General features: G+C 35.7%; 1 protein-coding gene across 6 annotated transcripts in view; it reads right to left on the bottom strand.

Annotated features, from left to right (window-relative positions):
* The window catches only part of NBEA (neurobeachin), a 509,113-nt gene that overhangs the window by 290,902 nt on the left and 202,158 nt on the right, over positions 1–16,053 (bottom strand). For all 6 annotated transcript variants that reach the window (XM_034074343.1, XM_034074342.1, XM_034074344.1 and 3 more), the window contains 2 exons: positions 12,780–13,218; positions 408–562 (listed from right to left, as the gene is read on the bottom strand). In XM_034074343.1, the coding sequence (XP_033930234.1) occupies positions 408–562; positions 12,780–13,218 (594 nt within the window). The remainder of the gene's footprint in view (positions 1–407; positions 563–12,779; positions 13,219–16,053) is intronic.

Raw genomic sequence — 16,053 nt, 5'->3', positions numbered from 1 at the left:
AGCAATTGCCCAGAATATTAACTCTCCACGATCTATGATATATTTATTAAGTAACTAGTTGTTTAAGGAGCAGTTAATTGGTGTATCATATAAACATCCTCTACTGCAGAGGACTGGAGAAGTTAGCTCATTTCAATTCTAAACTATGCTTATAAAACAATATTATGGATATTTATTCACTTATTTAAGGCTGTGCAAATCCACTGTGCACTATCAAAGATTATAAACATACATGAAGAGGAAACACTGGCTCTAATAAAGGACAAGATTTAATCTTCCTACATTTTTATTTTAGAAGTACAAAAACAGTAACAAAAAAGATGATTAAAAACCAAAACACCAATTAAAGTAACACAACAAAAAAACAAGAAAAAAATGAGGGTCACAAAAATATTTAAGGACAATACCTGTTGTATTAATCATACTTTTTGGTGTAGCTCCTGTTGCAGCAAATATATTAGGTGTACTACCCGGTGGCAGTCCACTCCCAGCTGTGGCAGCTCCGACTGTGGTAACAGCCAGACTACCTGGAGGGGGTTTCTTTACTGGTACAACCACACTCCTGTGGAAAAAAATGGCAAATTACTAAAACTGGAACCAGCAAAAGTTGTAGTATATGATGAGTTTATGCTGAGTTATAACACTGTTGCTGAGGAACACATAATAATGTCAGTTTTCTTAACCTTTCTGAAATAGGGTAAGACTGTGTTAAAACCATATTCCTATCCATTGTCTGCAGCTTCATGTGATTCTGAGAAAATTAACTCATCTTTCAGTGCCCACAAAATGGAAAGACACCACTGCAGTGATATGTTGTGAACACTGCTACCACCTGTAGTTCAGATTTCCAAAGACAGTGCTGAGTGTTGGAAATGATGTCAGCATACTAGCAGCCCATATATATGCAATCTTAATTAGTATGTTAATTTGTTGATCTTACTGGAGTTATATGACAATTTTGTTGTCAGTGATCTGAACATTTGAATACAGTAGTCGATTCTCCAGTGCCATGCACATACTGGTCTTGCAAATAGAGTTGACACACATAATTTTGTACTCAGACTTCTTGAAAGCTTTCATAATCATTAAAATCAACAGCACACTTAAAATACAACATGGTAAATATTTGCTTTCACAATACTGATAATATGCCATTTAAAAATAAAGTTTGAAATGCAGTCTTGAGAAATTGAAGCTTTTAAGGAAAGAAAGGGGCATTCATACAAAAAGTCTGACATAACACATACAGCCAACGCTGCATTCAAACACACACATTCTCAGCTAATCTTCAACCACTCTTTGTTTTTTCAAATCTCATAACTAAAAGACTTGCTATATGTGTTAAAAGGGAAGAAGAAGGAAAATATTACAGAGACATTTAATTAATATTTTTTCAAATCTGGAATGCTGTCATAGTGCAGACAATTACCTTTACAGATTTCCATTTAATATTTCTATTTATTTATAAAAACTGCTCCTAAAAAGTCCATTTCAGTGGAAAAAATGAGGGAGAAAAACATAAATAAAACCCAGAAAAAATTATATCCATAAATGTTAAAAAATATTTTTCCATTCTAATACTTATATTTTCTGGTAAAGCACAAAAAAATTGATCATTGTGATCAAAGAACAAAGCAAGAAAATGCAACTAATTATGGTAATAGGTACACTTCCATCTAAATATGATGGCACACGATGGATCAAAATGTGCAGAACAAATTTCACAGTAATGTGGTTTGCTCATATATTTATAAATCCTCAGTCTCCCTGGGTTTTGAAAACTGGTGATGCAAATTGTCTTGATGATGCTATTGTCAGAATTACATACAAGTGCTGTTTTCTTATATAATGTCAGTGTTCAGAACTGCAATTTTTTTCTCCCTCTTTTAGAGGGGTAGCAGTGCCAGTTGTCTCCATATTCTGAACATCAGCTTTACAACCACCCTGAGGCAGGTACTATGAGAAATGTAATTCTAGGCATATCGATGGTTTTCTGTCCCCTTCCATTTATATTAGGAGAAGATGAGTTTGCACAATGCAGTAGTTATCGATTAAGATATGTGACCCTAAAATAATTGCTTTTCTCTGTAGTTGATAATCTCTTACAATTGTTGCTGATATGAAGTGTTTACATAGCAGCAGCTACACGTGAATAAAGACAGGTCTATATGCATTATATTAATCTGTTCCATAATGCCATGAAATCTCCTAAAATGAGCTCCTATGCACACACAAATATCTCTGCTTCACTTAATACTTCAATCAAATACTTGAGTTCTGGCTGTTCAGGAATACGTACTCAAAAGCAGAGATCCTGTAGTGCTGCAGAAACACAAAATGGAATTATGATTTGTATCCTAACTGGGATCATCTCCTGGTTATATTAATTTAATGAGAAAACTACAATCATTACCTATAGTGTAGAGAACTGCAATAGAAAGACTTAGATTGGTGTGAATGATGAAAGAATGGAATATTTAGGTGATGAGACACAAGAAGGAACACAGCAGGAAAAGGTGTCTTAGACTGGACTACACTGATGGCACATAAATTATCAGGTCATCAAGCCACAGGTATGTGTGTAGCTTAAGATAACCAGACCTGGGAGACAAAAACAGTGGACAGTGATAACTCAGAAAGGTGGGGAAAGACAGAGAGACTGTTGGCGTTAATTTTTAATCCATAAGGATCTACCTGATGGAGCCAACCTATGAAAAATAGTTGCCACCCTATGACGGACCCAGAAGATATGAGGAATACTTGACAGCTGGTGTCACCATATGCAGATCCTGGACATAACATCTGGACACAAGTATGGGTGGTGCCTGACTGGACTGACTCATTAGACACACCCCTATTCTAATGTTTACAAAAGTGAGACAGAGTGAGTGACATCTGTTTTGGTATGGGTTTTGTTTTAAGTAAAGTAATTTTTGCCTCCTCTAAGGTCTGGTATTGGTACCTGATAAATTGCTGATATGATTGCTGCAGAAGTGTTTCCTATTTTCCTGCTGCTTTTCCAAAGCAGATGAAGCTAAATTCAGGGTTTGCCTCCTTACCTTCAAACAGCTCAGTGGTCTTTCAGAGTATCCAAAAGACAACCTAAACTTCCCCCGCAAAGACCACATATGTCAACTTCTCAGACGTAACAGAATGATGGAACAGTTTGGGTTGGAATGGACCTTTAAAGGTCATCTAGTCCAACCTCCAAGTGCACTGGCCTCCTATAAAGGCAAAAACTCTTTTTTCAAGAGTGTAGTTTAAGACTGAAAATCATCTGTAGCACGAAAGGACAATACTGCCTAGATCCTACAGGTACTAATGCTTTACATACGGCTGACAGTCTTTTTAGGTCTGAATCTGGACACTAAGACAGGTGTTGTCAAATTACAAGTTACCAAAAAACATCAAGAGAACCCTCTCTACCAAAAGGATAGGCAAAATCAGTGATACACTATCATCCCAGACTGAAAGAAAATGCAGCTTTCTAACATGTCACACATATGTGTCATTCTTATTGACAAAACAAAATATAGCAAGTGAATACAGAATGACATCCAGTTGAAGAAGACTGAAAAACTACATGAACAGCACAATAGAGTGGACAAAAATGTGCAAAACAATCAGAGGAACAGCAGAACAAGAAAGGCAAATGAGAATGACTGATTGCTTTCAAGTAAAAATCCCCTTCTTCTAACAAATCAGACCACTCCAACAACATATTCGGTGAAAAAAGAAAATCAAAACAAATCAAATTTATGAAAGAAGTATAGCTATTTACATGAGCACAGTACAAATGGAGGGAAGAATTTAAAATTATAGATAACTTATATGTATCTGTCAGTCATTCATGATTTTTTTTTTCCTACAGAAAATGTATACTCCCATGCTTTCATTTTAGGCCTTGTTTTACAGAACCTATTTTAGACTTTCTGAATTTTCCAAACTGGTCCATATTTTTCTGAATCATATCATCATGGATTCAAATGATCCCCAATGACTTAGTCAGCAAAAGCTTAGTAGCAATTTGCTGTAGCAACTGGTTTTATTTATATTCTCCGTGGGTGGTTTTACAATTCCAAAGAGAATCGTGACTACTAATCACTACTTTGTTACTCTATGAGTATCCTTCTCAAACTATAAACCTAAGCATAAAATCACTGTTATTCATAACATGCCTAAGATGAGCATTGTTGCTTCAACCTCCATACTATTTATGCATTGCCGATTCATTAAATAACCTCAGCAAATGGCTACAGGGTTCTTCTGGATTTTAGAAATCTGCATGAAATAATTTTACAGAAAATAATACTATCAATGTGTTAAACTTCAAAAAGAGAAGATGGAAATTAAAAAAAATATTTCCCCAAATTAACTTTCCTTAAAAATGTAGCTACCCAGTGCTGGTGACAGACAAATAAGGTGACGCTGCACTATATTTTCTCTCTCTCTGTGAGCCACATTCTGTATCTCTTCTACATTTAAAATTTAAAGGCCTTCCAACCTATCACTCTGGTCAATCAAGAGGTCGGAGATAAGCCTCCAATACTGGATGTCTTGTGCTACCTATCTGAGCAGTGGCAACTAAATTAGAATCACTTTATGCTCTTCTGGGATACGTGAAACCTCTTAAGGCTGAATTAATATTCTTGTTCCTCCTTAAGAGTGACAGAGCACTGGAACAGGTTGCCCAAGGGGGTTGTGGAGTCTCCTATGTTGGAGATATTCAAGGCCTGCCTGGACAAGTTCCTGTGTGATGTACTCTAGGTTACCCTGCTCTTGCAGGGGGGTTGGACTAGATGATCTTTCGAGGTCCCTTCCAACCCTTGGGATTCTGTGATAGGGAGAGCTCACAGAAGGATGTAATCTTTGAGATTCATGTAAATGAAACATAGGTTCAGCATTAGTGCTGAATGTCCAGTTGTTACATATTCTGTCAATAATTTGACACAATATATTAATCAAAACATGCAAATCTTAAAGTCCATAAAATTATCCTAATCTACTAAATAGAAATTGCTTGTTTCGAAATAGAAGAAAATTAATCATCTCATGTGTGGTTTTAGGACAACAACATAAAGACCACCAATCTTCCCTCAAGCTGGAGAGTATTTACCCCCAATTAAATTCTCAGTTACTAGCACCTCCTTTGCATTCAGGATAAATTAGCTGAAGCATCTAAAATACTGACAAGAAACAAGGAAAAACTGTAAGAGATAAAAAGAAAGCTAACTATCAAGAAAGGCAAATGGTCTTGGCTGAACAGAGAAACTGGAAATACTGGAAATCTAATAAGTCTGAATAATGTGAATGCAGTAAAAATGAAAATGTCACACATTAAATGCCGCCAACAACACTGAATAAAGAAGAACCGTAAAACCCCATCAATATAGACTACAGAATGGGGATGGGTAATCCTGCATGTATGATGCAAACAAATCAAAAAAAGGGGAGCTAAAAACCAGCAGTCCTGTAAAAATCAATACAGCTTTAATAGTGATTTTATAGCAGCCTATTAGGGTAAAAAAGCAAGACAAAAATCTAGTATAATTTTCATCTATATCTCTAGTAATTAATAGAGAGCAGAGATATCCTGGTTTCTCCTGATAAAAAAATAAAACTTCAGTTGAGATATATCTACAGATCCATGCATAGCAATATGAAAAGATGCACATCACATGGGTTACAAGACGACTTTTGAAAGAGCTACCTTTGTACGGATTGCTAAATGATGGACAAGGGGAATACAATTACAGCTTGATGAAAAAACGCGTGACTTAATACACCCAATTTTAGTTGACTTGAACCTGTTCATAAATTTATGACGAATTTGTTCTAAATGAACAGCTAAGGTGGAGGTGCATTTCAACCTTCTCTCCTTAGTGAATTAGTGGCCAAGACACTCTCTAGGAGTACAGACAATGCAAATTCAGCTCCCTTCTCTGTCTAACAGGATCTGAAATCATACCTCCCATTCTCTGCAGTGTATTTTAACTGCTCCCTTAGAAAAGATACTCTGGAGAGAGGAACTCTCAAGTCTTTCTTTTGGACCACAACTTCCACTGCACAAAGATGAGTAAAATTATTGAAAGTGAACTGGAACCCCAGATGACTGGTGCACCTCCCATATGAAGACAGGCTGAGAAAGTTGGAGCTGTTCAGCCCGGAGAAGGCTGTGTGGAGACCACATAGCAGCCTTCCAGTATCTGAAGGGGGCCTACAGGGATGCTGAAGAGGGACTATTCATTATGGACTGTAGTGATAGGACAAGGGGTAACAAGTTGAAACTTAAACAGCAGAGGTTTAGATTTGATCTAAGGAAGAAATTCTTTACTGTTAGGGTGGTGAGGTACTGGAATGGGTTGCCCAGGGAGGTAGTGAATGCTCCATCCCTGGCAGTGTTCAAGACCAGGTTGGAGGAAGCCTTGGGTGATATGGTTTAGTGTGAGGTGTCCCTGCCCATGGCAGGGGGGTTGGAACTAGATGATCTTGAGGTCCTTTCCAATCCTAACTATTCTATGATTCGATGATTCTATGAGTCACTTAATTCCCACACTACTGATCGGTTTGTTCATTCACATATCGTTCAAGACCATCTTAAGAACCTGAATGTACACAAGTCCATGGGACATGATGAAATCCATCCACGGGTCCTGAAGGAGCTGGCGAATGAAATTGCTAAGCCACTGGCCATCATATTTGAAAAATCATGGCAGAAAGGTGAAGTTCCTGATGACTGGAAAAAGGGAAATATAACTCCCATTTTCAAGAAGGGGAAAATGGATGACCAGCGGAATTACAGACCAGTCAGTCTCACCTCTGTGCCTGGCAAAATCTGGGAGCAGATTCTCTTGGAAGGCATGCTAGAGCACATGAAAAACAACAAGGTGCTTGGTGACAGCCAGCATGGCTTTACTAGGGGAAATCCTGCCTGACCAATTTGGTGGCCTTCTATGATGGGGCTACAAAAGTCATGGACAGGGGTGGAGCAGTTGACATCATCTACCTGGACTTGTGCGAAGCGTTCGACACTGTCCCACATGACATTCCTGTCTCTAAATTGGAGTGTCATCAATTTGATAGGTGGACCTCTCGGTGGATAAAGAACTGGCTGGATGGTCACACTCAAAGAGTTGTGGTTAACGGTTCAATCTAATTCATTATGGACTGTAGTGATAGGACAAGGGGTAACAAGTTGAAACTTAAACAGCAGAGGTTTAGATTTGATCTAAGGAAGAAATTCTTTACTGTTAGGGTGGTGAGGTACTGGAATGGGTTGCCCAGGGAGGTAGTGAATGCTCCATTCCTGGCAGTGTTCAAGACCAGGTTGGATGAAGCCTTGAGTGATATGGTTTAGTGTGAGGTGTCCCTGCCCATGGCAGGGGGGTCGGAACTAGATGATCTTGAGGTCCTTTCCAATCCTAACTATTCTATGATTTTATGATATCCACAAAATACTGTGATGCCCGAAGTAATGGGAAATGCAATGACTAAGTACAGATGGCAGCTGTCACTGTCCCTTCTTGATTCATGGGAAAAGTGCTTTGTTTTCTCCAATTATTTTTATTACAAACTTTAAAAAGTAATATTTTCTGTTGGGAGAAGAATAAACCATATTTATTCATAATTCATTTTTATTACGTTTTCAGTAAAATCAGATCTATTTTTCAGCAATCATCTTTTGAAGACTCTAATGACTGCAAAAGGAATATAACCTCTCAATTTATCTATTTTATTTCAATGACTCTGTAGACCGGAGAGTATAAATGATCTCCCTAAAGTGGGCAATAATAAAACAAATATTGAACCTCTGTATTTGAACCTTCAGTGCATCTTCCCTCACAGTTCTTGTCTGTTTTATTCTAGCAAAAACACATACATTTTCTGCGTAGTCCCTCTAAATATAGCCTACATACATAAAACATACCAAATATACTTTTTGAAGACCTTTCTCTGCACTAATTGCCATGTATCAGCCCTGTTTGGATTTCACAAGATGTCCACCTTTTCCAGCATACAGATATTTTTAAAACTGGCCCCAAGGACCTCCTGTGGAAAGAAAAAAAAAAACAAAAAAAAAACCCAAACCCCCAAGATTATAATACTTCAAAAGTATGTCCTCCAAAATATTGCAAAATATGCTTGGTAAAGACTTCATGAAGCATGTAAACTATGCAAACCCACTGTATTCCAATTTATGAAGCGATAATGGATTAAAAGGGAATCAGGTATTTACTAGCAGCAAAAATAACTGATCTCATTTCCAGGAACTCAGGATTTTCTGCTTATGCAATCATGCTTCCTATTGAAATAATTCAGCTAAGAACAGAAAATATATGTAAATTATCTCACTTTGAAAATATAATGAGACAAAAAAACCCACATGCACTCTCAATTTCAGTGGGTAGAATCACAAATAAATTCACAAACATTAATGGTCTAGGTAGCGTCTAATGGGACAAATGTAAATTGACAAAAAAACCCAACAAAACACAGAAACAAGAAATCCCCCAACCCTAAAAATCAATAGTGCGGACTGATTTTTGTCAGACAAAAGATGAGAAGGCAAAAAGGAATTATGGGTGGGTTATGTTCCATTAGTTGCAAATCTAGGTGAAATAACCCTTTGTATTTGCTTCTAAAAATGTCAACCTGGATGCTATTTTCAAGGAATTCAGTCTGACGTTAAAAGACATGTCATAACTTTGAGGATCCAGGCTCCAGCATCCCAGAAATCTGTTTATAAAGCTCATAATGTAATTACAGCTGCCTTAAGACAGATGAGGCAGAAGGCAGGGATATATTGAAAACTAATTGAAAAATGCAGTTGTCCAGAAGCACTTGTGGGGAAGAGGTCTCTGAAAAGCTGCTCAAAGCTTCAGAGTTTGAAGTGAAATTTTTGATGTTGTCACTCTCAATCTATTGAAGAGCTGACAGACAATCAAACCCGTCTGGCTGGCTGGCAGCTCATTTTGCTGGCAGGTGGCAAACAATTAGACACACCAATTTGTGCCTCCTGATGACATTAAAGCATGAAACTAAGTTGTATGCAGGGCCTAGTGATTTGTGTGAAAGCATTTCAAAAATAATACTCTTTGCCGTGGCAACTCATTTCAGACTGCCACCTCCCATTATGGCTTTGAGCGGTGAAGACGACAGACTTGAGTTACGTGTGGTGCAAGGCCGCTTCTGTTCAATCCGTCATCAGCGCCCCCGGAGACCTCAATCCCCTCCTTTCATCAATATCACCTCATCATTTACATTCGATAGTACTTGAACTGCTGCATACATTAACTGCACACCAAGTCCTACTTGATAAAACATGTTGGCCACATTTTCTACTTTTAAGTTTCATTTCTGCCTGCACAAATACTACAGAAATGTACACTGTAGCCTATCACATAATGACTTTTAAAAGGATATTAGCAATGTACAATTAAAAGAATACACAGAACAAAACAGAGCACATTAAATGATAAAATAAAATTCTTCACTTCTATTTACAAGAGTTTGTTTTATATGGGTATTTACCTACATGTAAGATCAGTGTTTACAGTTAGAGAAATATCTTTAAAACAAAGAAGATGATATCATCTTTCTATTAATTACCTCAATTCTTCTTCTACAAGGGACTCAGGTATCCAAATGCAAAAATAAAATGAAAGTCTAGCCTCACAAGGACCAAGAATATAATTTGATGAAGGTGAAAAATACACTTCCCCAATTTAGATTTACTTATAAATATGGAATCACTGTCTATATTTTATAAAAAAATGAAACAAATAAAATCTGACAAAACAATACACTCTATTGCTCAAGATTCTCTAGAGAGAATAAACACGATCAATAACTGCATTGCTCAGTGAAGTACCAAAAGCTCCAGCAACAGAAGTTACTACACAAATATGTTTCACAGGGATAGCATTAGCCTGCAGAAAATATGCAGTGCATATTATTTATTATTTGATATCAGTAAACACAATTATATTTGCATGAACAAGAAAAATAACTGTATTTTTTTTCCAGCTTTTCAATGATAATCGGGATGCTAGCAGCAATGCAAAATGTTAATAAACCACCACAAGCTAAAATTCATGTTGCTTTCTCAATATTTTAATTAAATCTAATATTATTTTGAAATACTATTCAAAGATTTTTATCCTAACCTTTGTTTCATCCCCTATGAAAGGTTATTGGGTCAGGATTGCAATCTGGTCCTCCTTTGTAATTTGAAAAAGAAAAGCAACATCACCACCCATCTTTTGCCTTGTGGTCAAGAAAGTACTCTAAAATACAAGCAAACTGCATAGAGAAATATTTGACTGAACAATGGTCACTATTAGTAATGTTGCCATGGGGTGTGACCAGACAGTTGAGATAATGTGGACTAAGAACATCAGTATTTTTATCACAATGTCCACAGTTTTAATACCATTCATTTAGTTGGAGGAAAGAATTTAACACTTCCTGATCTTCTGCCTGAACCTGCCAATTTTCCCTTTCTAATTGTTTGCTATATTAAAAAGCATGATCTATATTACTTTCCTAGGATTATATATTTAAGAGAAACAAAATACCATAACAAAATGAATGTAAAGGAGCATTCTTTTGCCTAATCTTCAACAATTATCACTTGTTTTGCTGAAGAAGTAAACAAAGCCAAGGGATGAAAGGGTACAACATATGCTACTAAGATACAAACACAGGTGTATACTTTGGAATCACAACTTGGTCAGCAGGGTAATGGGACAGGGGGGAAAAAAGTATCGCTAAACCTTGTAGAACCTAAGCAAACTTTTAAGTATAAATGCCTATCAAAATCTACCAACCCTAGATATGAAGCACTTTTCAAGTAATTCCACAATTCTGTATCAGCAAGTACTAATAATGATGTTCAAAACGTACAAGCAGTCACATCATTGCAAGAAGAATCTAGTGAAGGTGCTCACACTAAATACAGATTATGGCCAACCTGCTGCAGCCCTTTAAAGTTTTTAATGCTTTCTTACAAAGCTATAACTTCGAAATGCAGAATAAAACTCGTCTGTTCAATCACCTTGATGTTAAATTCCTTCTAACGATGACAAAGGCATCTCATGAGGTGGTATGCTCCATTTTAATTTAGGTGTCTAACAGTTTGTGAATTAAAAACAATCCTCTGAATGAAGTATTTTTCTTAATTGACCTAGTTAGAAATCTTGTGGAATAGTTTTAACTACAGTAACCTTTTGGTGGTTGCAGTCAGCTGTATTAAATCTACACACAGCACAAATTTTTGTACTGCTTAATGTAGAAGCATGCATTCTGGAATATAATGGTTCCTCACAGAGAAAATGAAAAAATCCTAACTATATAGTAAAAAAAGAATTTTTTACTTCACATTGAAATCACTATAAAATCAGAACATATACAGTGATGAACAAAACACGGCCTATTAATGAAACAGTTGCTAAATGAGCTTTCTCTGGAATGGTCAGACCTGAAGTATTATTAAAAAGGGACATATTCATTGCTTCTAATGCATATTTCTCATTTCCTATTTTGATCCAATCTTCTTTTTTTACAGCAGATGCTATCTGACTGTTTATTTAATTTTTTCAGAAAAGCAGCCTCAGTACTCATATACAGACTAAAAAGCATCAGCTTTTCTATGGAATTTGAAATGAAAGAAGTCTTGTTGTAACTTCTTGTACTTTAGTGCTTACATTACACTCAAAGCATTCCTTCCATATTGTTTTTCTTAAGACTTTAATGAAGACATTTCTGACATTTTTTGCAGGTTTTCTGTAAGTGCAGATGGATTTTTCTCGTCAATCACAACAGCCATTTTATTTTTTTTCATTTTTTAATTCCCCCAGAATTTTAATTCTTGTACCTGCATAATTAACTGATGTATTTCTACAAATTTGCTTAAAATTTTGAGACATGTTTTACCATATATTTAAGTTTTTATTCCATCTTTTTACCTTTTAAAATTATTTTTATGAAGAAACTGCAGGGATCTTGTCATACTGGAAAACGTAACCACAGCATCACTCATAACACTGATTCTTTGCACAGGTTAAGACTGAACCCACAATGGATCGGGTTACCCTTTTTCTGGAAGGATGTTATTAATTGCACATTTTACCACAACTTCTGTGTTCAGGATAACTGAGATGGAGATTTAAAGAAAAGTATATACATTAGAAGCTGGGAAGCTACACACTAAAAAGAGAAACAAAAGACTCTCTGTGGAAAGGTTCAGTAGTTTATTTTTTAAATGCTAACTTTTGGGCATATTTGCTCTTTAAAGACCTAAAAGAAAACTGGTTTCTACCATGACCATGCAAACAATTTGCCATGGTCAAAACATTTCAGTACCAGAAAACAGTGCAATGATGGATCCAATTAAGATTTAAGCCTTTGAAAGAATATTTGATTGAATTTCTGCAGTCTGTTCTATATCAGCAGATATTACCCCTCCTCCTCACTAAAATGCTTTTAACTAAAATGTTTTAGAGGGAAAAAAGATTTTACTGCAAAAATATTTCTTTACAACAGGCTTGTTTTCCAAGTACCTTGCAGAGTTTTATTCACTGTTGACAGAGAAAAACAAGGAGAATTACTTTTCTCTATACTATATGGTCCACTTTGGTAACAGTAGTAAAGGAGAAGTAATGCAGCTTTTTTTAACAGTCTAATGCAAGCCAATAGAATAACCATGTTAAAAAAAAAAAAAAGAAATCTTTCAAACTTCTGAATTACATCAATATAAAATAATGAATCCAGCCATATACCTGTCAAATGAGTGAAACTGCATGGGAAGAATAGCCTGAGCTTCTCTCTTCAGTGCAGGATCTGGGTAAGGGATTGGATCTGGACCACATTCTGCAATTTCAACAGGGGCTGCCACAAGACTTTTCAGTATTTCCTTGACATTGATGCCTTTACTTTGGCTGATACTCGATATCGATGATGCAGGCTTCAACATTTCACTGGGGCTTTCTGTTAAGCTCTCCTGAGATTTCTTCACTTCTGAAGACAAAGTAGACAACAGCTCACTCATAGCGTCAGGGCCTGTGCTGGTCTCCAAGTCTGTTCCATTCAAAATACTGGGCATCTGTTCATCTCCAATTCCAGAATCTGTATGAGGAATAGAGCTTTCCAACTGAATATCTTCAGCTGGTGTTGGTGTTTCTTTATCTTTGATATTTTCAGGAAATACAGTTGGTGTCTCTGCAGTGAAACAGAGATTATGAACAATATTTATAATTTAGTTTGTTTTGTTTTGTTTTTTTCTAAAAATATGATCATAAGGTTTTACAAGACAGAAATGTGTTAGAAAGTTCACAAATCTTGGTAGATTAAACCTTAAAACCTCATTTTACATAGAAAATATTTTGCTTTTCACAGCTGTTTGGCATGTATAAAGGCTTGGAAGAGGATACCCAAACTTGCATTATGCAAGTTCAGTGACACTTAGAAATTACAGCCCACTACTCACACACTAATCAAATAGCAAAATGCCACCAGCAAAAACAACATTAAAAATCATAACCTGTTGACTGTATCTGTATGATCTGTGAGACTACTGAAGAGAAAACTGCAATCACTTATGCTTTAGTATTACTATAAAATTTAGGGGTTTTGTTGCTGCCAGCAATTATTAAGCTTGTACTCAAAAGAAAACTACTAGACCTTTTGCTTGCTTTGTCTTTGTTTAAAATACGTATTATACACATATCTCATTATATGGAATATAAATGTATTTATACATGAATGATAAAAAGAAGCATTATTGTTGATTCTTTAGATAACTCCCCATTCCCCACAAAAGGTCAAATTCTCTAATTCTTTCAGGCAAATGCTAAGAACAAAATAAACAGCTTTATAGAGACAGGCAATCAAAATCTGTTGAGTTTGGAACATTTCCAGATTGAAATGGACTCTACAACATCTTGTAACCGAGAAAAGTGTACCTCTGTCAATTGCTTCGGTGAAACAGACACAAGACCTTAATTAAATAAGAATAATTTGCTATGCTTAGTGAAAAGTTAGTCATGAATATCTTCCATATTCATCTTTTTGGCTATATGTTTTTAAAGCAATGGATTGTAGCTATTTTTAATGACAAAAAGCTTGCACTCAAGCCAATTTTTAAATTTACTTTCAAACTACCTTACTTTCATTGGATCACCATTCTTGATTATAAAATTTAGGTAGCCTGCTTATGAAACAGGTACAGTTTTGGGTTTTTTTTTTGATGGTGCTGTTACAGCAGTTTAGGTATTATAGAAAATGTTTTACAACAACCTTAGATGAAACTCTGCCCTTCTAACTATTATAAATTTATAACTGATCATTTAATACAATCAGGTGTAAAATATCTATATATTTACCACATGGATGTGAGTGTGCGTGTGCATGCAAACATAAAATAATTCTATATGAGATTATTTATGTGTTTGAACTAATTGTAGTGTAAATCTCTTTATGTATAAGTATTAACAAACCAATATTGATAAAACAGAAGAAGCTTTTAAAAATACAAAGCAGAAGAACCCATTATAAGGAGTATTGCTTTCTTCTTTTAAAAGCCATAAACACTGAAGCCACTTCCTTCTTCTCTTTCTCCTAAGTGCTTTAAACACATCTTATCAAATAGATATGAGCCTTGCTTTGTGAAGCAGGAAGTAGAAACTGGATTTATGAGCTGCATAAAATGCATTTAGCATCTGCTTGGTCAGGAAGCAAAAAAATCCTTATCTACTTAGTATTGCCTATATTTGGCACAGAGGGACATCTGATCCACAGCATGATCCTAATGATTTTTATGCTTATTTGTCTCTTTATAGTTCATCAATACAAAGACAACACTTATCAGCTGAAGGGAAGAGTAGGACTAGACTGTCAGTCAAGTACCCTTTATAACGTACGGTAAGTATAATAGCAGAATGCTCTGCTACTATATAAATGAGAACAGAGCACTGAAAAAAGAACATGGTCCACTACATGGTACACTACACCTACCCTCAATTTTCATTAAGGTCAACAATGCTGAACAGAAAGCTAAAGACAGGAAAGCTAGTAGAAGTGCAGTTGTGGAAATTCAAATATCCATTGAAATTAAACGTATTTAAAATCATTCCAAGCCAACTTTGAAAGAAACAATCTGTGAAATTACCGATGCAGTAGCAAGCATTTTTGCCAAACACGTATGTGGAGATAGCAACATACAACTGGAGAAAACCACACATGGCTTCCCTTTTTAAGAAAGACAAAAAAATGATTTGAACAACTGCAAACCTTCAACAGTAAGAAAGATACAAGATTTATTTTGAAGTAAAGATAGTAATGGAATGGAACAAGCTAGATTACAAAATGGCTTTGCTAAAAGAGCTTTTAAAATATTTATTGCTTGAAGAAAATAAGGGCCAATGTACTAAAATTCAGTAAAGCTGGGGTTGTTAGAACAGATAATAATTTAGTCAGGAGAATCTCCAATTTAATAGAATGTGGGAAAAGAAACTGACTAAGAAGGAGCCAACAAATATTTTAAAAAAAATCACAAAAAAACAAAACCAAAAACCATCAGACAGAGAAACTATCACGAAAATTATCTCATTAAAAATTTTAATAAGAATTTGAGGTTAAAAAGTAAAAACATTCCAGTGAAATCTGCTGATGACAAAGTCACAAGGTACAACTGACAGCCACAGAAGAATGTTTATAAGAAGGCATTACAACAGAATTGCAAATTACATGCAATGGTGAAAAGCTATGTATCCAGTGACTAACACAGATATTCCCATTACAACTGGAATTCATCAACTGGAAATGATTGAAGAGAAAAACCTGGCTACATCAGTCACTGGGTAACAACTCAGTTATCAATACAATATTGACATGGAAAAGGCAAACATGATTTCAAGCTTTTCAAAAGAAATAGTTTCTGCAACAATTAAGTATTAATGGCATTAGAGCAGGCTTTGGTAGAGTTCATTATGGAATACCATGCACTCTGTTATATTTGAGAAAGATGAAAGTGCTATTATGGAGATCCACAGTGAT

The sequence above is a fragment of the Melopsittacus undulatus genome, chromosome 2 (genome assembly GCF_012275295.1).
Source record: "Melopsittacus undulatus isolate bMelUnd1 chromosome 2, bMelUnd1.mat.Z, whole genome shotgun sequence".
Classification (NCBI taxonomy): domain Eukaryota; kingdom Metazoa; phylum Chordata; class Aves; order Psittaciformes; family Psittaculidae; genus Melopsittacus; species Melopsittacus undulatus.
Note: the sequence above shows the minus strand (reverse complement) of the source record. Positions and strands in the feature narration are given on the sequence as shown.